Raw genomic sequence first — 23,381 nt, 5'->3', positions numbered from 1 at the left:
TCCCTCTGTTCTTTTTCTTCTTTCTTCCTTCTTCTTTGTTGTCTTATGAAAGGTGAAATTTTTACATAATTGCAGGATTCCAAGAGGATGAGCTTTCTAAGCAAACAAACACCACCACCACTCCCCTTTGTCCATCTTGTATAGCCACAAGTGTCTTAATAGAAATGTGAGCGCTGCCACAGCTCTGACTCTGCCACTCTCTGCTGACAGTTTTATTACTGAGAAGAACAAGATTTTCCACTTGAAATATAAGGAAAAAAAGCCTCTGAAATGCACTCTGCTGGAATTTGGATTTGGCTTCTATCTGGAAAGTGGTATGACTAGGCCCAGGACACCTTGAAGTGCTACTTGTGGCAATCCTCAAAACAGCTGATGACAAGGCTGCTGAACTGCTGTACGTGGTTAACTTTGAGTTAAGAACAACAAGAATCCCATCAAAAATTCTTAGTTATATGATACAGCTGAATATCATTGTAGAAAACAAGATCTTGTGCATAAAAAGTTCAGAATAAGAGGTACAGGATAAACAAAACCTTGGGAAAAGCTGGGATTCTGTAGCAGAATTATATACCTTTTTCAGCCTGGTAGCCTCCTAATAAAAATAACTTTACAGATTGCATGTTTAGAAGGGCCCTTCCTCACTTCACTGAGGTAACTAGTGTTGTGAGAGATCACTTCAGTAAAAATTGTTCATCTTCAGAGGCAAGTAATGTAAGTAATGAAATGGACTTGGAAAACATGTTTTAAGAATTGAGATATATGCTGTCTTCTGCATTCATGACTGGGTGGAAAATAAAGTTTATTGCATATAAGAAATTTTTTCCAGATAAGAGTTTATAAGGTGAAATGAAAAAATCATGGTATGGTTTCAAAGTGTTGTGCCTCAGAAATGTTCAAGGATATTTTTTATTGAATATAGTTCTAATAAAACTGTAGCACAGTGGGCTTAGTAAAACAAGAACACATTGAAGTTTTATACCATTTTTAACAACATTTGGGAAAAAGTTGGGATGTTTGCATATGAGTAAAAATTGAAACAGCTGGTAATTAATCTTTTTTTCAGAGTGGAGACAAAACCTTTAGTCTCTTTAACTTATCCTTTGACCCTCAGGGATGTAGGTCTACTTTACTGGAGTTATTCTGATTTGTGGTCACATTGCATAGGTGACTGGCGCCAGCTTTTGAGCTGCAGAAGAGTTTAAAACCAGTACTACTTTTTGTGGTGAAATTTTATACATACAAAGAGAAGGACCTCTCTTGCAAATACAGCTTTCCTGTGAGATTTTTTTTGAGAGAGTTCTGACTTTGGTTTTCATTTCTTATGAGACTTAGCTTCAAATTTTAATCCTAGCTGAGTTATTCAAATGTTCTGAAGACTGCAGGAAGTCTATGATATTCCTAGACCAATTACACAGAGTAAGCATGTAAAGATTAATTTTAAAAGCTTCAGGCAGGATCAGAGCTTGGCTGCTTGTCTTAAGGTTTGTCTTTGAAATCCTGCAGTCATTCTTCATCCATGAGAGAATTTCTTCTTGTTGAGTGATAATTCTGAGTAGGACCATTAATTTTGGCTGACAGTTGCAGGCAATTAATCAAACAGGCAAGGAAAAAAGTTGAATTATTATTGTTTGCAAGCTTTAACACTCTTGGGTGCAAACACAGTCAAAATGCTGACTCTCCTGTGTACTGACTCAAGCTTTCATCTCTTCATGTGTCTTGCCTGAGTTTTCTGTGGTGTATCTAGATGTACACTTTCACGTTCACCTTCCCAGGTGCTGGCCAACCTCAGTGCCTCGTGAACATCTTTTTCTGCTACCCTGATTGCATCAAACACTAAACTGGGCCCCATCCTTCATTGCACTGAAGGAGCTGTGGGTATGTTAGGGGTTGATGGAGAGTTGTGGTGCACAGGAATATCCTGGGTTTGGAGAAATTATGCAGCATCTTCTGTAACATCCCCTTCTACAACATCCTTTTTAAACTCCCTGTTTACATTCACCCACCATACTGAGGTCCTCTGCATGCTTCTGTCTCCCTCCTTTCCCTCCAGAAGAGAGACAGCGCTTGGAAGAAAACTGGGCGATCAGTTTAAATTATTTTAAGTAATTTGTGAGACAGAGGATCAGGAAGAGGGGTGGTCCTTCTCTTTGTAAGTATTCTCATCCTTAGTTATGAGTTCAGCATTCAACTCTCAGTGCTCAGTGTCTCATCAAGGCTCTCTGTCCTTCCAGGTTTTCACAGGGAACAGCAATGCTGACAGTGTGGTTCACCACAAGTTCCTGCACTCCATGAAAGCCCGATTCTTGCGCTTTGTTCCTCTGAAGTGGAATGTCGGTGGACGGATAGGACTGAGAGTTGAGGTCTTCGGCTGCTCCTATAGTAAGTGGCTATACTTTAACTCACACTTTCTCAAAGAGGTTTTCATTGAAGCTGTCAGTGCCATGAAAGGGGTCCAGCACAAGTTTTAGGAGTTCAAATATAACATGAAACACATAGCCATCTCTTATTTTATCAATACTTGTTCTTACCTTTCTCCTCGGGGATGCACTGGCCCATCCAGCTCAGCTGGTGGAGCTTTCTGAGCCCACTGCAGAGTGATTTTCTGCTTCTTGCCAGTGCGAGACAGTAAGATGCTGCAAAATCTCCCACCCTGCTGGGGGGCACAGAGTTACTTGAGATCTTTTGCAGGGCTTTATTTAGGAAAGATACCACTGTTTTCTTAAATAGTTAATTTTTGGTTTTAAGGCAACTTAACTAGTTGTTGAGAGTGCTGCTAGTATTTCCATTTGAAGATGGTGACTTTATAGCTCCAGAGAGAATCTGCTGCATTAACTGTTTATGCATGGGTGTTTTCTTTGGCAATCTTCTTCATAAAACATGGTGATGATCCTCTGTGATACATATGGTCTGCACCATTTTGTTCACCTGGGCTTTGGATCAGACTATAAACATTGTTACCTTGAGGCATTTTGGCTGCATAGTTATCTTGGGTATACTTCTGCAGATGTAAGACCTATCACCATGGAAGAGTGTGAACATAAAGGACCAGTGTTGCTCCCAGGCATAAAAACAAGACCAGGTCCACAAATGAGGAAACACAAGTCCAGTATTTGTTTCTCAGGAGGCTGGGGGTTTATTTCTGAAATCATCAAGTATGACTTGAGACACTGCTGTAGACAGGTGAGATTTTGCTGAGGAGAGTTCAGGGGATTAACAGTATTTTACCAGTAAATTCAATGTGGTGTGGCACAAGTCACCATCATGCGACATTACTGTATGTGTACATCTCTGTATTTAGATTAGACTTAGATTAGGTCCTAATCTGGTCCTGCCTGGTGCAGAGAAAAGGTTGTAAGATAAAAAAGTGGAAAACTCCATATTTGGGAGATGGTTAAATTAATCTGAGCAGAATTGAAAAGTAAAGCATCTTAAAACTTTTGATTTACGTGATCCCATTGAACAGAGGCACAGCTACAGGACTCTCAATGGCCTCATCGCTACACTCAGGTCTGAGGACTAATTCACATGATTTCACAGGAAGATCTTTGTTATGATCTGTGTGTAGATCTAAAAGCTCCTTTCCAGCTTTTTAAAATGCTGTTTCTCCACCTACTTTGATGTTTGGGCACTGTGGACTAACATTTAAATACAAGCCCACAACAGCCTGGTCTGGATGGATAGTCACTAGGGCAAAAGACCTTCTCCAGCCATATCTGGAAACTGAAATCTATAATTCAAAACCAACTACCCTTAATGACATTATTCCAAAGCAGCTATCTCATCTGTTTTCAAAAAGCTTTCTTCCACTAATGGTGACCAAACCTCTGCAGTGAAGACTGTAGTTCAAAAAGACATGCAACAAATAGAAGCAGAACTGAAGTATGAAGCTTTTGTAGCTGAATGTGTTTTTGTGCTACTCCATGTGAAATACTACATGGGCACTATAATGTCCCATTGTGGTTGTATCTCCTATGATATGAAGAGACTTCAGAGTGACTTGCAGGCTGTTTCCTTGCACTGATATCATCTAGGTCTTCATCTTTGTCCGCCACCCTGCATTTACAGGAAATAAAAATGGTTGTGCGGAATTAAGGTACGAGATTGAAGCAAGCCAGAAAAGAAATAAAGAGATTCATAAAAGTTTCACAGTGTTGAAATATTCATTCCATTTATATAAGTGCGCCATTCAAATTTCTGTCTGGCAAATTACATATGCCAAGCAATACCTGTCTACAAGTTTTACTCATATAGTTTCACAGTCTTGGCTACTCCTAGCCCAAGCACTCCACCACTGTACAAAAGATGTATGATCATTTATAAAATGTCATCTTTATTGTTATACTGACAGAATAACTGCAGCAGATCTTGAGCTGGTGTACACCTACATAACTACATTTTGTAATGTTTGACAGCATACAGACTCATCTACCATGTTCAATTCTGGCACAAGAAATGTATTAATACTTTGAAAAGAGTCTAAAAAAAATCACTAGAGACAGACTGTTGGACAAGATGGGAAGGAAATGGAGTTAGAAGAAGAACAAATCACTCAAATGTGCACCATCTGTAAGAGACGACCTTTCATACAAGTTTCTGTTTGCACATGGAAGAAAGGATGTGAGGCTGGGAGTAGGAACGACATTATTATGACCTACCTTTACCAAAGGCTTCAGCTGATATAAATTAATCTGTAAAAAGGTAATTCCCAGTTATGCCATATCCTCTTTACGCTGTTGGAATGACTTAAAGGCTTCTATAGGTAAACAACTGAGAGTGTTTAAGTCCACTGAAGTAAAAGAAAATATTTTCTCCAGCATTTTAGCTTTAGATGCAGTCTTGAAGATAACAAGAGAACCTGTGCATGGGGGAACACAGAGGGAACCAAATTCTGCACAAAAGTTCTTGTGTCACTGCAGTGTCATTTCTACCTCTCAGCCTACTTGTGGAAGCAGGTTGAAATTCATATGTTGCTGGACTGCTGGTTGTCCATTCCACCTTTCAGGCAAATGCTGCCCCTGAAGCATGGCACCTGATCTGAAAACAGAGTTGTTTATTTTAATATCTGGGGCAGAAAACTGTGGGAGTAAAGGTTTCATTTACAGGCAAGCTGGAGGTCCTTTTTGTGTGAGTAGTGACATTCATAAGTTGGCTGAAACTTAAGTTTGGAGAAACTGACAGCTTAGGCCATCTGAACTTAATGTGCTGTTGCACATCTGCTAAAAACCTGGGACTACTGCCAAACATACAGCTGGGTACCTCACTGTGATACACCAAGGCATGCAAAATAGCCTGTGGTTCCTTGGATGGTCTTTTCCTCACATCAGCTCTTTTTTAACCTTACGTATTTGAGCAAAAGATGACAGCTGTAGGAGAGGTCTCTGGCTTCACTGCTGCTTAAGCATTTTTGTGATGGCAGAGCTAGGTGAATGTGACACTCTTATGCCAGCACAAGGCTCTGATCTCTCAATTTTGGAGTATCACTGTCCAGTGCAGCACACTCTGATGAAGACATCCCAGGTACATAACCTTGTGCAAACTTTTGGCAAATGCAGCTTTCAATGATGACTGTTTAGTGGGGGACATGTGGAAGGCATCAGGTCCTGAAGGTCACCAAACACTCTGTCAGAACACAGTAACAAAAAATACTGAATAATCATATTAGAGATTAACTGCTATGTACAATGGATGCTGCAGTGGCTAACTTAACATGATTGCACTGAACTGCTGAATGGCACTTGCTGTTGTTTGGTACTGCTGCTAGGAGTAATTTACTATTATTAATTATTCTAAAATCTTCTCTGTCAAACAAGAGAACTTCCTTCTCTCTTTCTCTTTTTTTTTTTTTTTTTCCTCTTTTAGAACATTACATGTTTTTAACAGCAAAGCTATTTCAGACACCTGAATGTGCTTGACCTTGTCCTGTGCAGATTGGAGTTCCCATGCAACAAAGTACTCCAAGACCATCAAATCAACTGGAATTCACAGATGACACATGCTTGTTGTTTACTTTCTTATTTAGAAACTATGCATTTAAAATAAAATTGTTTATATTTATTTGAAATTCCTGTAAAGATTCTATCTCACATCCTCAAAATAGGTACTGAAATAGGAATTACATGTTCTTGATCTGAAAACATACATTGATGTTTCCATTTCAGAAAAGGATTTGTGATGAGTTAAATGGAACTTTCCATGCAGAGGTATGTGTAAGCTCTCACTGTGCCTTTGCAGCAGTGGCTCCAGAAGTAGAGTGATTGTAAGAGACAACCAGAGCTGCAACAGAGGGTGTGTTCAGACAAATGGCAAACCAATTATTTTGGATACTGGAGGCGGTGAGAGGGGAATAGCTCTATCTTTATACTTGGCAAAAGTCTTGTTAGCTTAGCACAGGAAAAAATCTGCTGACACAATTGTTTTTATAGGATAAGATTTATAGCTGTGTTGAAGATGCTGATCATATTCTATAGCTGGTTAACGGTCCAAAATGAGTTGGCAGCATCAGGTGTATATGTTGTTAACAGGCTGGGAAACCACAGGAGAAACAATGATAGGGTGTGAGGCAGGGCATCTTCTGCTTTTCGGAGGCAAGTTCTTCATTCACAGTTTAGGATTCTGGTTTCTCATCTTTTGCTGTCATTGCTTCAGGGAATATGATCCAATATTGTGCTTTTTTGATTAAATTACACTTTTACTGATCTTTTTTCCTTTCTCTCTTTTTTCCCTCCTTTTTTTTTCTCCAACCTTCCTCCATTCTCTTTGTCTTCCTATAAAATAGAAAAAAAACATGTTGCAACAAAACACATTAAATAAATACCTAAACAATTGCTTATCAAGAAACAGACATAGATTTGTGATAGGGATAAAGCTGCATAGCAGAACGGTTGCCTCTTAGGTACTTATCTATATATATCCCTTGAATTGTATGTCTGATGGGGATATAGAGAGGGATGTCAGTTTACTTTACAGTCACTCCAGCCAGTAAGGCATGAGTGGCCAGGGCAGACCTCTGTTCAGACTAGGAACAGTCCTCCCTCCTGCAGTGAGTTAAAGCTTCTGTTCACAGATGCAAGTAGAGTCTAAAAGTTTGTCTCAAATTGCAAATGTTCCTAGAGGTTATTTTTGTATTTTGGAATAACTTTACCAAACGTTAACTTTTTCCAAAATCACTAGGAGGATCATCCTTGTAAATATGAATGTATGTACTCTCTGTTGCCAGGAGTAGATTACTGCACAAGTAAGCTCCATGCTCTCTCATTGGTCCAAGCCTGGTTTCTCTCAGCATAGCTGGTCCCACAGGTTGAGCCCTGTGATCACATCCTCCCTTTTTAAAGGAAAAAAAATAATGCTGAATTAACTGGGTAATCTGCCCGCACCTGCCTGTGTTTCCACTCACTCCCATGTGACTTTAATGTTTGGATCTCTCTTGGGAGAGGAAATTCAAGTGGAATGACATAACCAACACCCTTGGGACCAGAACCTCTACTGAATTTCAGAAAAGCTTGATGAATGATTTATATTTAACCTGTGAGCAGGAGTATAAATGTATTTACATTAGGGGCCTCTGTTTGAATTGTTGGTCAGTAGAGAATAACAGGAAATAAGTGAATTTTGCCTGATCTCACTCTTAATGAATTTTGTAGCCTTGTTGATGAAGACAGTGTAGAAAAGTACCCAGACTGAGTAAAGTCTCTTTTCAGGGAGCATAAGTAAACCAGCAGGGAGTGCTGAAGGAAGCGGCATGTTGTGTTTTAGTTTGTTGTTCCTTCAGGTTTTCTGGGACTTAGAACAGTTCTGATTCTTGTTCTCTTGCTGCAAGTGGATTATGGACATACACAGACTAAATAAACACTAAGCAAAAAACCCAGGTTTTCTGGACTGACTGTATTAAATTGTAATGTATCTTTCATTTTTAACAGGAAGATAATGACTTGTTGTCATGCAAACTGCCCCTAATGACTTTTGGCTACAAGTGTTAGCACTTATTTGACATATTCCCATTTCGTTAAGGACTATTTATTGGCCAGTGTACTCTCAACCAATAATTAGCGAAGAAGAACTTTCCAAAACCAAATTTTCTTTATGTTATACTCCCAAGAAATTGTGGTTATGTTGTGGCTTAATGTAGAATTAAGAACAAGGACTGAAGTGTGAATTCAGACTGGTTGAAGGCTTGGATTTTAAAAAGAAGAAAAAAAGTGTCACTATTGCAACAATATGGAATCAGTGCTCTCTTACAGTATCTTTGTGTTTGAGAGCTAGGAGGAAAATCAACTTGAACTGCAAAATGCACTGGAAATCAAAGACTGTAACTTCTTTATAGGCCATTTCCTAATTCCTGCCTGTGTTGAAATGAAACCATTTTTATTATACACTTGCAATTTACTTTAAACAAATTGAAGTGTTTAGTGTAGCTAGGGGAAATTCATAAGAACTAAACTATGAATTTAATTCCCTTTATAGAAAACGGCAGTCAAACTGTCAATAGAGGGAAGTCGGCAATTTTGAAGGAGCTGTTTCTGAACACCTAATTCAGAAGTAAAAACCAGTAAAACCAGATGGCATGAATACTTTGGTATTCACGATACTTCCTAAGCTAGCAACTGTTATGCGTGTGATGCTAAACAACATGTTATAATGCTAACATCATAGATGAGAAGTTGGTCTTTGTTTTTTCTGGATTGAATTTTTCCCAGGGTTGAATTTCCTTGTAGTTTTATTCTCATAAGAAATAATCAGTTGTCTTTTGATTTGGAATGGAACTAGCTTTGAAGTGACAGACTTTTGCATCAAATTTAAATTTTGAGCACCCTGTAAGTTTTTAAGTATGCCATCAAACTTGTCTACAAACTGTCATACTGGCCTGCCAAACTTATCAATGGTAGTTTCCATGGTAACAAATCATTAGCAGGTCTTTTATTTTCTGAACTTATAATAATTTCAATATTTAAATATTGGTCCAGTTTAAAAAATAAAAAAGTAGAAAAAATGTAACCCATATTATTTCTGTTTTAAGGAGGGGCAAATGAACTACAATTAATGCTCAAAAGGATAGAAGAACTCTCAAGGAAGCTTATGTGGCTTAAATCACCAACTTTAATCACAATGCAGTTGCTGACGTGGAAGTCGTGACTGTTTTTCATATGGACATTTAGTCACTTTTCAAAAGAAAATGGAAAACTAATAGCATTGGATTATCATTAAAACGTGGTTACTAGGAAGATAATATTTATCTTTATGCGTATATCTCAGTAGTTATGTAGCTTAGTAAACCTTTGTTCAGATTCTTCATTGTCTGCTGTTATTATTTTTTAATATTTTTCTTAACAGTAGGAAATATCAATTTACAGATTTATTATTCCACATAGGTATTTTATCCATAATTTGTTCCAAATTACATTTGGATAGAAGCTAGAATTGAATTTACATATGTCAGTCACATGTTTGAAAACAACATATTCTTTTAAAGTATTTAAAGATACCCGAAGTCTTCTGGTCATATAGATATTTTTAAAAATTTTATTAAAAGTGGATTTTGCTTAAAGTATCACTTAATAAAGCAAATAGAGTACAGCAGGGTACTGCTGCCAAAGGAAACATTAACTGCAACTGAAGAGTTGAAAGCTTGTTTCCCATCACAATGATTGTGTTTTAGAGGCTGGCTGAAGGGGAAAATATGTTTCTAATAGGATTTTCAAAGGTGTATAATCAGTTTAGATGCCCAGTTCCCATGAAATCCCTTCAAAAGCTTTTTGAATTGATATTTGACTGTTTCTGCCAGCCTAGTCAATTTGCATGCAGAAACATGGTTGACAAATGCTCATCACAAACAAGCAGCCGACCCTCAGAGGCTAAGATGATGCTTATTTGGATGCGAAGGTGGATGCAGGCATGGCCAACATGCAGAAACAGCTCAAGAGGTGCTTGTGTAGCTACAAAAAAATGAAGCGAGAACTGAAGCGTTCAAAGTAATGAATAACATCCTAGGTGTTGCTCTGGAGGTCTGAATACAGTGGAAGGAGCCTGTTCTAAAAAGTTGAGTGAGAAAGCAATCTTGCATGAGAGAGAGGAGGACAAGGGCAGAGAAGTCCTGGTTTTATCCCCAGTGTTCTGTTCCCTTTCCTCAAAGAGAGGGAGAGGAATGGAAGTGGGTGGAAAGTTGTTGCCCAGATGCCATGTACATCCTGTGGATGTATGCTTCTCAGAATACCTGGGTCCAAGTGATATTTGAAAAGATACTGAAAAAATATGGTTTCTCTCATGATGCTGCCTCTCCTCTTCATTTTGCAATCTTTTTTTCCCCAGAGTCGGATATTGCAGACTTTGACGGCAGAAGTTCACTCCTCTACAGGTTCAATCAGAAGCTTATGAGCACTTTCAAAGATGTGGTTTCCTTGAAGTTCAAGAGCATGCAGGGGGATGGAGTCTTATTCCATGGAGAAGGGCAGCGTGGAGACTACATCACCTTAGAACTGCAGAAAGGGAAGCTCTCCTTGCACATCAGTCTGGGTAAGGGTAATTAAGATTATTGGTTCGTATGCTACTTTAATAAGGATTGTCTTGGTTTGCTTTTATGAATCTATTATTTATACTAGGTAGTATCTAGAAACTTCATTTGAGATCAACAAAATGTGCTGTGTGCCTCAGCTCATGGCTTAAATACTGGTCAGAGAAGGTGGGAGAATAGGCAAATAGCAAAAGAGAACAGGCTTGACTGATATCATGTGGGACATGATAGCTGAGACAAGAAGAGACCTCGGCTTTTCTAACCAGTGCTGACCAAGGCTGAGCTGCTCAATGCCTATTTTTGAAGTTTTGACTTTTACTTGATGAAGTTTTCAAGCAGTGACTTAAAAAAAAAAAAAAAGTTCTGTTTCTTCCATTTCTTACTTTTTTGTTTTGTTTTGTTATTATTTTTATGAATAGTATTGCCAGGAAGTTTGGTTTAGAGTGCAAAAGGTCTTATTTTTTCAATCCTGTGATCACAACTGAGAATACAGAATTTAAATGCCAATATCCTGGTTAAAACATTGGATTTCATTTTACATAAGCTCATCAGTTGTTTAGTCTCCAGCTAGTATTTTATTTCTTTTTATTTAGTTAGTTAATCAAATAGTAGAAAATGAAAATACATAATTTCTCTGATTTGGTATTTATATGTTATTTGGACCAAGTAGCCACATCCCGAGCCTCTGAATGTGGGAGTCTTTGACTCCATTGTCTTGTCCTACTGTTACAAATGCTTCACACTAACATAATAATATGGTATAGTTAAATAGATTATGTTACTTCTTCCAGAGGAGATGCCATTGTGAATACACAGTTTGAGATAAGAGGTTTTTTCTTTCAGCAGTAGCCACAAATGTACAGATTTTAGCCATTTCAAGTCTTCTGTGCATTCACATGTCATGGGCAAGGATTTTGATATCTGCTCTTGAATTTGCTTGCATCTTGCTTGACAGTTTTTGAGCATGTGTTCTCTCCATTCTGTTTGAATATAGAAAAAGCACACAAACTCTCTTTCAATGAGAGGCTCTGAAGTGTTCAAATGTGTATCCAGCTGGAAGAGTGCTTGAAATCACCGGGGTTAGGGCCTAAGTATTTTTATGACTCGATGTAAACTTTTGGTTATCTAGGCCAGGTTTAAAATTTTTTTTGAGCTAAACAAAACACTTGAGTTCCTGTTGCTTCATTGACTTGTGGCTATTTTTCTCTGAGAATGGACATGTGCAATTTTCTTGTTAAAATACAAAAAGCACATAGTTAAAACTGAAGGGTTAGGAGTGGTCTGTTAAGGTGAATTGACAGGAGATTTTGGTGCAACCTGAAGGGAGCTCTTGAAACACCAGGGCCTTGAATGCCCAGCAGAAGCAAGGGGACAGGCAGAGTGGTGATCCCTGCATGCTGCAATGTGTGGGTACAGCATCAGAAAAACCTCCTGGATTTCCACAAGTATTTTGGGGAAAGAAGTGTGTGTATATGTGCATGTGTGTATAGAGGCATATATCTATAAGAGATCCAAAGAATCCAAGGCACACTTTATCAAGTGTCTGTTTCTAATGGAGAGAGTTCCAGTTTGCATCTAAGACCATTGCTCTGTGTTCCCCTTGAGTCCCCATCCTTCATTCAAGGGCCTGGAGGTAACTCTGGTGTCTTCTGCCTCTCCAGGGGACTCTAACCTGCACTTCAGTAACAGCCACACGTCTGTCACCCTGGGCAGCCTCCTGGATGACCAGCAATGGCATTCAGTTCTCATAGAGCGCTTCAACAAGCAAGTGAACTTCACGGTGGACAAACACACCCAGCATTTCCGAACAAAGGGGGATTCAGATCACTTGGATATTGATTATGAGGTGTGTGAAGCCCTTTAGATTATAACCTGAGAGATGATGCTGAATTGATATAAAATGAATATGGCAGAAAACAACCACCCTGTGAGCTGTTTCTTTCTAGCAAAGATCTTTTCTTTATTTAATATTTCTTTCCCAGAGAGCTCCTTTCATAGTTAACAAACATAGGGTATGTAAGTGCAAGTTTATAGATAAGAGTCTCAGTCTCTGGGCAAATACTATGCTTACACTTCAAAGTACAGCAGACTTAGAACTAAACTAAAAGGTATTACCTGGGTTCTAATCAAATCTGCAGAGAACAACTGCACTTATCTGTAGGGAGTGGTGCTGTGTCATCATCTCCAGTATGATTTTAATGGCATAATTGTGCATTATCCCAGCATCTGATTGTCTTGGCCATGGGGATACCAGGTCTGAGTTGTGCCTCTGTGCAGTCACCACATACTCAGATTACAGCTGTCCACATGGAAGTGGGCAGCTAAAGACTCTAGGAATGGAAGATCCTGAGCATGGCTGTTGAGACAGCTAGCTCTGATCCAGGTCCCTTCACATCTGGGGTTGCGATGCTGGTCTAGGGAACCAGATCACCTCAGTCAAGGAAGGATTGAGCAGAGGAAACTTCCTTCCTGCCCAGAAAACCCGAGGCTGGTGTGTTCCCATGTGATGAGGCCAAGGTGTGGCCGGGTGCAGTTTATATCACTCCAGCAGTTCAATGCTTACAGCTGATAGTGGGTAAAAAAATGCCTAAAAATCACATCTATATGCAAGCCAGTTAAACATCTGTTTCCCCCACCAATGTACAACTGCTTGCAAATTATTCGTGTTCATTTTTATCCCCATGCACTTGTCTACTGAGTCTTGCTAGCTCACAAGGCACAGGGTCATGCTTGCACAGTCAGAGCCATCACCCTGTCTGGATGCATTGAGCTGTCACGGTTCATTGCTTAAGAGACCACAAGTTTCCCCTCTGCACTTTGGATTAATTTCTCTAGAAAGGATCGATTTTCAGCACACCCAAGGGACAAAAGCAGACGGCTCAGCAATGGCAGGTATTTGCTCTCTGCTCCTCTCATGTTCCAGTCAAATTTCCCATTTTGCATTTCACAAAGCAGGATGCAGAGAGTGGTACCTGTCCCCTGACACTGTTGAATTCTTCTATACCAAAACATGAGCACATTTAGTAGGGAAGTAGGAAAAAGGTCTTAACATTTTGGGCAGTGAGATTCTGGAACAACTTCAAACTGAACTAGCAAGGGCCAAAGTTGTAACTGCTATTGAAATGAAGTTGAGAAAAGCCAAATAATGGAGCAGCTTTGCAAATTTCAAAAGCAATAAAATTCCTTGCTTCTTGCTACAAGGTTGATGCCAAATAGGAAAATTTCAGGCTCCAATATAATTTGCAGAACATTTTTCCAGATGTTCCAAAACAGGACATATGATAGAGCAGATTTTCAGTTGTTGCAGGTCAGCATCATGACTGACCTCTGTGACACTCAGTCCTGGCCCCTTGTGCTTAGTTTTTCACACCATGTTTCTTCTTTCCTTTTGCAATGGGGCAATCTTTCAATTAAATGTTACAGCCATGACATCTACTGAAAGTTTCTCTGAGCACACTTCAGGGATTAAAGGCCTTACTGAGGGTAACAAAACCATTAGTTTGGTAATTAAAATTATTACCAATGAAAATGGAAACTGTTTTCTTAAGAATGCAGTGGTATAATGTATATTGAATTTTTTCTTCTCGTTTAAAGACCCAGTACAGAGTCCCCAAGCAACAGACCTTAAGAATAGAATGTGAAAAAAGGAAGGTCTGGTGTTTTAAGGACTAATGATTCTCCCTGGAAAGAAACATTGCTACCCCATAAGTCCTCATGCCAATAAGAAACCTGCAAGTGATGTAAAGTAGAAGTCTGTTCACTTTTTATTTTTCTGAAGAGATCAATTAATACAACTGAGGTGCAAGTTCATTAAGGACTTGTTTTCAGAGAATTATTTTCAAGGTTATTCAGGGAGGTTTCATTTGCTTATGTATCCCAGCATGTTAGGTGGAGTGGGAAGAAAAATAATTCCAAATTTTCCCTTTATTTTCGCGATAATGAGCTGAGGCAAGCCGTTAGGAGTAGTGACAGAGGAATAAGGCTGAGCAGGTTCCAGCAGCCATCAGCACGGCAGCAGTGCCGCACAGCAGTGCGTGTCCTCACTGCAGTGGGTGCAGTAGGATTGCAGCACAACTCCTGATGCACTGGAAGCACTGTGAGGTGTGCTGGCTGCAGGATCCCCACCTGCATTATAGCACTCATTATGTTCCTTGCTGTGATGTGAAAAATTAATAAAAACCCAGTGGTACCACCAGTAAGACTTTGCCAAAAAGGTCAGGGAAGATAAGTAGAAACGAGCTCTGTTATCTGAAAAATGCACATAGGGTTATCAGAAGTTTTTTGGGTCATGTGGTTTGATTTTTGTGTTTTTGTGGTTCGTGTTTTATTTTTGTTTGTTTGTTTTCTCCTTACAAATCTAAAGTAATTGTACTGTGAGCATTTTGGAGGCTTTATATTTTTAGGCTCCTTGTCCTTCTAGGACTTTTGGCCCTCCAGATGAATGATGAGTTGTAATCTGCACAATACTAACATCTTTCAGTATTTAGACAACAACACAGCAGAAGTTTTGTTTAAATGTGTCACCTGCAGAACTTCTCCATTACACTGCTCAGTCCCAAACACCGCATGCGAGTATTTTAGATCAAACAGCTATATTGCTGTACAGTCTGTAATTCCCTGTTTGGCAGCCAGGTCCTGCTTGGTGCTTTGAGACATTGCTGTTAATGTGACTTGGTTCTTGGATAAAATCCTGGCTGGGTGCATGGAGTGGGGCTCTGCTGTCTTGTTTTTTGGGTGATAACTAAATACTGTTCTTGTTCTTTATAAAAGCTCAGTTTTGGAGGGATTCCTGTCCCGGGAAAACCAGGAACCTTTCAGAGGAAAAATTTCCATGGGTGCATTGAGAACCTTTATTACAATGGAGTCAATATAATTGACCTGGCAAAAAGGCGCAAACCTCAGATCTATACTGTGGTAAGAAACCATAAAGTATGTTTTAATTCTTTACTTCCATGCTATTGGTGCTGCTGGCTGTAATGAATAAGTGGAGTTCAGATTTAGATAGCTGTGGGCATAATTAGCTTGTTAAAATATTGCTGAGGCTAACACCAGCCAGTGCTGGCTGCTGTGGTGAGAGTTATTGAGAGGCAAATCTGGAAATTAAATCATGTATTTGCTTTCCAGTTGTATTAGAATTTGTTTGGAGAAAATTTTTAATTCCTTTTCCAAGACTAAAATGTGTCTTTTTGATGGCATGATAGAAGTCATAGAGACTTTTTTTTTTTTTTCCTCTGATTAACCCAGATGAAAGAAACCATTCCCCATCATTGTTGTGGAGTACAGTAGTAGCAAAATTTTGTTCTGTTATTTTTTTTGGTATTATAAAGAAGAATAAACTTTTCTTTTATTATTGGCAATATTCTCCTTTGTGCTGCCTCTTATACTCAGTGTATTGTTAGTTCTAAGAGCCATTGACCTGATACAAGTGTCTCTAAATGTGGGAAAGTAGGCGTAAAGCAGAAGCAACTACAGTCTTATCCAGCCTGTTAACATAAATGTAACTTCACATCTAATGATGTCCAAAATTAAAGCTACGTATATCATAGGCAAAATAAAGAACATTTTATTTCATAAGAGGAGGGAACAGTGCACTCCCATGCAGGTTTGACAAATTGTAAAAAAAACAGCTCTTCGTTTAACTTGTGCCTCTGTCCTGCACCACGCTTCAATATCTGCCTTTTGTCTGAGATTGTGCCTTTGGAGAACGTGGAGGTGAAACTGCTTCTGGTTCTCATGGCATTTTCTAGTTGGTAGTAACGTGTATAAACAGACTGAAGCTACAAATGAAGCAAGCCAGAAGACCACAAATCCTTTCCTCACTTTCCCTGCCTAGGGCAAGGCTGAATACACAGGAAAATGACAAATGGAAAGGTGATGGGTGAGAAGTCCTACATTGTGTTGCTGACAGTCAGAACTGCTTCAGGGATGCTCCCCTGGCCTGGGACTAAGATACTTTGCTTTAATAACCTCAAGTTTGGTTGCTCTGACTCAGGACTCTAAGGAACAAATCTTATGAACTGTGTTAAATTGCTCTTCTCCTCACCTTATTTCCTAAGGGGAAGAAAGAGCCCTGATCTGCTTCTTAGGTCATTGCTTGTTTTACCAGCTGGGTAATGGTAAGGCCTTCCTAAAGGGGAGAAAAAAAAAAAAAAAAGAAACAACAACAAAAATCTGAAGGGTATTGTCTGGGTATAACATGGCCCCAAGCAATGAAACTCTGTTATCACAACACTTGATTCAGTCAATGCTAGATTGAAGGTCTGGGAATCCTGCCCCTTTTGTCAATTTAAGATAGATGGGATGTGCCCTCATCCTTCAATCTCCCTCACAAAAGTGATGATTTTAATGTAATAGTTGATGAAAGCTGGCTGCTGTACCACATTTTGCAAGATTTATGAGCTACTACGTGCTGTGTCTGTGACACTTGTGTATGCAAAGTGCATGGAAAGTTTGCCACGCTCACAACTCCTCGTAATCTTAGGTGAACATCCTTCTATAGGAAACAGCCTCCGTAAGTCTGTTGTTTTCCAACATCCTTTCTATTGCAGCTATTTATCTCCTCTAGCAACTCTCAGGTACTTGCAGCTTTCACAGCTTGATCTCTCTCTCCCATCTTCCTGCTTTTCCCCACTTCTTAGCAATTTACTTACTCAAATTAAAATAACTTGTTCTTCCTAAATGTAGTCTTTTGCCTGCCAGCCTTCCTCTGCACTAAATACTTTGAGTAAAAGTTCATTGAGGTTTTCAAGAAACAATCCATATCCCCAGGGAGCTGCAAGCTTCTTGCTTTGTGTCTTTGTAGTTTCTAATGTGGTCTGGAATGAAAATACAATGAAATGAACAGTACAGAAGAATAATTAAATATAGCAGGGACTTTGAATCACTTCTTTCAACAATGTGGTGTGTACGTGTGTTCCCCCTCCCCAAGATGGAGATCACCAGAGATAGTTCTGCATTGTTAGGGCCCAAAACGCCTTTATCTCCTAACAAGAGATATCTGAGGACAAACTGTCCAGTTTAGGATTCGAAAGACATAAATGCTCAGAGACATAAGTTTTTGCCTCCAAAATGGAGGCAGACTTCAACACTGAGTCCCTGATTCATTCTCTGTCCCTTTGTGAACATTGACACATTAAGTGATCCAAACTTGTGTATTTTCATACCCATCAACTTTGTTTTATTTACTGTTGACATCTTTCACACAAGCAGGAGAAAGATACATCAACTTTGGAGGTATAGATTTCCTCTTATGAAGTAATTCCACATCCATATAAAGAATGGTCCCAAATCAGCTCCATTTAAAGTCAGAGGAAGAAGCTACAGGTTGTCAATAACAACCTGTTATTGAGTACTGTACTATGTATCGTACTCTTAGGTAGTGGTTGTGATTATTCTGCCTCTTTTTTGTAACTCATTTGCAGTTGTCAGACTTGCAATAAATCCCCTTGAGAAGACATCTCAAAATAACGAGGCAGCCTGTCTCTTTGAACTGGAACTAGCCTTCAGAATTTCATTTTTATATTGCCTGATACTTAACCTCTCTATGTGGCAGTCTGATCTATTTGGACAGGCTATCTGTCTTCTCTCTGGGGTTTCTTCTCTCCCTGATGGTATGTTGTGGTTTTTTTTTTGTTGCTGTGAGGGTTTTGGATTGTTTTTGTTCCGTTGGTGTTTTCTTTTATTTTTTTTTTTCTTCCCTTAGATTGTTGAGTGTGACAAAATGATAGGGGTTCTTTTATTTGCTCTCTGAAGCAATTAAGGGTTTTAATTGCAAGAGGTTATGAGAAGTCAAATTTCTGTAATTACTACTGTCATGATTGTAGGGCTGGACCCTTGGGAAAACTCTGCAAATTCTTTAAAATAATCATCTAAAGATCTGCCCTATTTACTAACTGTCTTCTCAGCACAAAAGAAGTGCAGACTGCCTATTAGGAGAAAATGTACAGCAGTTGCTTGTGCTTCCTTAGCAAGTAGTTAGGGGCAGGAAAGTATGCTGGGAGCAACATTTACAAGAAACAAAAGGGTATTTGATCTGTTGATGTGTGGGATGGTGAAATCTTCCTTGAAGGATTTTGAATTCTTAAGAACGTATATAGTACAGGAGGAAGTGGGACAACTTCTAGGAAGAGAAATCCATTGAGAATTACTAAATACATCTGGCTGAGGGAGTAGTTAATAGAGAAATAGATATAGTATCCTGAAAATACCTATGGTGTCCTGGACACCTGCTCCTAGATTCAGATTGCACCTTTAGAAACTACTCCAATGTGACCCGTGGCCAGGGTCTTATGTCATTTCATATGTCACTGATTTGGGATGTCCAAATAAGAAGCTGTCTAGCTGAAGAAAAGAAATGAAAAGGTCATGAAAAGATGCAGTGTTGGATCTTCTCAATGTTCTACCTTATGTACTCAGTGAAACTGAAAACCCTATCCCCCTTTCCCTTCCGTTACCTTTGGCTAACAGGAATTCGAGTTGTATTTTTATTTAGCAGAGCAAACCATGCACTGACTTGAGAGAAACACAGGATATTTGTAAGGCAGAAGTTGTTAGCCCTCAGATATGCTTGAATTTTTACGTCAGCCTGCCATGTTGAATCTGGGATGTGGTGACATGTAAATGCATCACTGTAATGCCTCAGGGGAAATAACCAATTGCCAGCATCAAAGAGCAAGGAAAGATACCTAGTGACAGGAGAATGTAAACTAATAATCCATTCCCTTTATAGAGAATCTAAACATGCTATTTTATTAAGCTGATTTGAGATACCTTCATCTTGAGAAGAATTTCCTTGTCTGCACGTCTCATTCTACCAAAGTGCTATTGCAAGTGTTGATACACGTGTGAATATCAGGCTGCTGATTTGTGAAGGCCCTTACTAGGGTCTGGAGAAGCAGGAGTTAGATTTCTTTTTTTTTTTTTTTTCATTAGTTTTTGCATTGTGATCAGACTATACATAAATACATAAATAAATATATACATAAATATATACATACATAACTATATACATAAATAAAAACTATTGGAACTATTTAATGACATTTTTCAGAACTTCCTATAGGACTAAGTTAAATTTATATTTTTAAAAAAGAGTCCAGTTTAATGAAAGTGTGAGTCACATGTACACATTAAAAAGAATACTGAATTTGCTGTTCTGTAAATAAAGTAGGTGAACTCAGATTCCAGAAATACTTGGTTCTTGTAAAAATAGCTTTTTATGTTTTTTTCTATCTTCCTGTCTGCTCTCTGGGTCTTCAGACAGGTTTCCTTTATACACTACCTTCACCGTGGTGTAGTAATAAAGTCTATATAAACAGCATTCATTTTAAGGTCCCATGGTTTTGTTGCTGAACAGTATAAGGAGGTTGTTTCAAATCAAATTAAATGTGTCATCTTAGTCAAGGTCTTGAAATAAAGTCTGTTTAAATTATAGTTTTCACATCGATTTCAGTAGGCTTTGTCTGCAATTCCAAAGACTTTAAGTCTGTAAATATTTAATCCACCCTCTCCCTGCAATATTAAACTCTTCTTTTCTTGATATAGAAGATTCTTTGTGTTAGGATTTTGATAGTTGTGATGACCATAAGTGAAGTAAGTCTTCGGGGGAGAGAGACCATATTTTTTTGTAAGACTAGTTGACATATGTGGGAAAAAAAACATGCTTCTGAGCAAACAAGGCCTTTCTGAGTATCATCAGCTTTCAGCAAATTACAGGTTAGAAATAGTTGTTCAGAGTTTAATTTATTACATTACCTGGATAGTCAAAATGAGTGAATAGGGCCGTTAGTACCTGCTGAGCAAAGGAGAATCTTTCAAGGCAGGAGGTGATAAGGCTGTAAGTCCCTGTAGGAGAGCAAGAAAGATGGCTAATAATTGTCATAGGAGTTAGCAGGGAGTAAGGAAAATAGGGGAGAATGTAATTTGCTGTAAATCTGAGGTTTAAATGTCTTTTTCTAAGGTTTTAGTGTAGTTGCTGGGGCCCTGGGAACTGCTTGTTACTTGGCTGCCTAGCATAACAGAAAGGAGCAAGCTGACCCCATCAGAGTCAAGAGCCTGCAGTGTCCTGCTCCAGCAGGGGGATTGGACTACATGATCTTTCAAGGTTCCTTCCGATCTCTAACATTCTGTGATTCTGTGTGCAGTTTATACCAACAATTTAGGCTGGTGCTGTGTTATGATACACAGATGATTGGACTTGAAGAAAATCTAATAATGATAACTAATTAAAAAAAAGCTGATAAGAATTGCTTTCTATGCACTTTTCTATTTTAACATAGATGTAGGTCTGTTTTCATAGTAAGAATAATACTAATAAAAAATCTCCTTGCAGCTGTGTTTTGTTCCATGTAATAAAACCTAATAAGCTGTAGATCAGGATACCTTGCACTGGAACAAAAATTCTGCTTGAATTATACTAATTTGTCAGTTTGATCTAAGACATCTATCTTATTCACTTCTGGTAAGGTGAATTTGAAAGGCTGGCTTTATTCCTGCTTCTTGTTCAAAGGAAGGAAAATATTAAACACTCTGGATTTCTTTTGTGTTTCCTCTTGTGCTCTTTTTTCCTTTTCCTGTCTCTCTGAGAAATGATGTATGATTTTTTTTTTTTTTTCCAAATTAGCTCTCTATCTATTGCCATCTTTTGTCAGCAACTCTAAGCTATTGTACCATATAATGAAACAATAATATACAGTTACTATGGGCATGAAAATGGTAAAATGCTTTGTTCAACTTCTGTCCAGTGACATAGCTTAGGAGTCAGAAATAAAGAACATACAGAAATCTCTAGCCAAGCATCTCATGGTTGATTATGACATGTTGACAATGCCTTTTCAAAGCATTGTTGTTTTTGTTTGTTTGTTAGTTTGTCTTGATATTTTGTTTGTTTGGGTTTTCTTGTTGTTGTTGTTGTTTTTTTTTATGCTACTTTTTCCACATAGGAACATTATCTTAATGTGAACAACCTAAACCAGTGTGATAAATAGTTAACTTTTTATCAGCATACATGATACCTAGAGTGACTAAAAACAGGGCAGCTCTCTGTCACAAAGGTATGTTAATTTCGATTAAACTTGGATGGTGAAAGCTTTCAGATATCCATGATGAAATTTTGCTCAGAGAAAGACAAACCACCTCAGTAGAGGAACTTCTCTTAAAGTATGAGCCCTGCTCTCGGGATGGGCTAGTTGCTCACTCAGTGAACTAGTCCTAGCTCAAGTAACGCCGTGGGTCTTGGTGCTCCCGCATTCTGTTTGGCATCAGTATGCACCAGTATGTCAGTAAGCCGGGGCTGGTATATCACTTTGATTTACATTCTGTTCAATGCTTAGCAATGTCTTGAGAAGTACTTGAAATCTACATGGGTCTCCTAACATCTGTTCTGCTTGGGGTAGTTAATTTAAAAATGGGATTTAGAGGAACCTCTTCCATTCTTACAATTCAGCTGCACAGAGCTGAATTATAATCTTTCATTTTATCCTTTTAAAATTGCATCAGAGGTCACCTTTTTCCTCTGTTACTCTCTTTGCCAATTTTTCTGCAACCTCAGTCTCTTCACAGATAAAAATAGTCCTCCAATTTCCAAGCTGGAGATATTCTTGCCAGTTTACCCACGTTTGTATTTCAGCCAGGCCTGGGATTTTAGTTCCCTTAACTGTCATATGAAATCTTCCTTTCCAGCCCTCTGCAGAAAACAAGATATCCTTTTTATTGGATAGAGTGATTAATGAGGAAAGTAAGTGTCCACTTGATGTTCTAACCTGCAGGTAGAACGAGAGCTCAGAAATACTCATTTATTGTTCTTCCTATTCAAGCTGTGATCTTGGCTGATGTCCTTTGGTAGGCTAAATGTTGAGGATTTCAGTTCAGCTGTCAGTTTGAATAGTTTCCCAAGTACATATTACCTTTGATTAGTATTCTCTGAGAGAGAGGGGGATGCATAGGAAACTTCTCAACAATTGCCCTGACTGTGGTCCTGTAGCAGCCTTCTATCTTCATTCAACAGTGTATAATACAACATGAAGAAAGGCCAGAAAAGACTGAAATGGTTCATTAAAGTTATAAAGGTTTTACCAAAGTCCTGCAGAAGTCACTGGAAAGACTCCAGTTAGTTTTGGATGAGGCTTATGGCTCAGATGATTTTCTGTGTAATCCACTTTTATCCTCATCACTTAGCAACTGTGTTCTTCCATTCTCTTTTTAATAGGAAAGGCTCCGATTCTTCCTTCAAATGCTGTAACATGTTGTCACCTGTTCATTCAACATCTTACTTGAAAAAGAACCACCTCTGCAACCATACCCTGCCTGCAGAAATCTAGGGTGCTTGCACTCTTTTTGAGACAAGTGTCATGCCAACCAGTGAAAAAAATGCAAATATCTCCATTGCATTTCTAAGTTCAGAAGGTTTCTCTTGCATGAACACTAAGAAATGTTTTGGAAAGATTTCACTGCTTATTAGAGGAGTCATTAATCAGCCTGGAGATGATGGACTCAATGGGATTCTCAAACATCACATGATAGTGGGAGTTCCAGCAGCTGGGTAGAGCTGAGCATCTCCTATATTTTCTCTAGGGATTAGACTCTTCTTATCCTATTTCCTAGCCAATGATGTTTTACTTTCCGGTTAAACTGGGTTCAGTTGTAAAATCAAGTGTCTGCCAGAAGTCTTCCGTGTACCCTGGAGAGTTCCAGAACTGCTGCCAATTAAAACAAAATGCTCCTGATCAGATGCAGGTTTAGGGGAAGCTGTTATGTGTGTATTAGATCTGTAAATGTCTTACTACTTTGTGTGAAGTTACTTGCATCAGTGTAAATGTCTAAAATTCCAAAGAAAATTTGTCATCAGCATTTTAAATATCTAAACCTTTAAAAAACTCTA

The 23,381-nt window shown here is 38.7% G+C and overlaps 1 protein-coding gene across 1 annotated transcript in view; it reads left to right on the top strand.

Moving 5' to 3' along the window:
- The window catches only part of CNTNAP5 (contactin associated protein family member 5), a 557,878-nt gene that overhangs the window by 404,048 nt on the left and 130,449 nt on the right, over positions 1–23,381 (top strand). Inside the window, exons 9-12 of the mRNA XM_082057253.1 lie at positions 2,232–2,379; positions 10,303–10,506; positions 12,166–12,350; positions 15,275–15,418. Coding sequence (XP_081913379.1) covers positions 2,232–2,379; positions 10,303–10,506; positions 12,166–12,350; positions 15,275–15,418 — 681 coding nt within the window. The remainder of the gene's footprint in view (positions 1–2,231; positions 2,380–10,302; positions 10,507–12,165; positions 12,351–15,274; positions 15,419–23,381) is intronic.

Source organism: Streptopelia decaocto (assembly GCF_964273445.1).
Source record: "Streptopelia decaocto genome assembly, chromosome: 6".
Lineage (NCBI taxonomy): Eukaryota > Metazoa > Chordata > Aves > Columbiformes > Columbidae > Streptopelia > Streptopelia decaocto.
The sequence above is the reverse complement of the archived record's forward strand: the minus strand, read 5'-3'. Positions and strand labels throughout refer to the sequence as shown.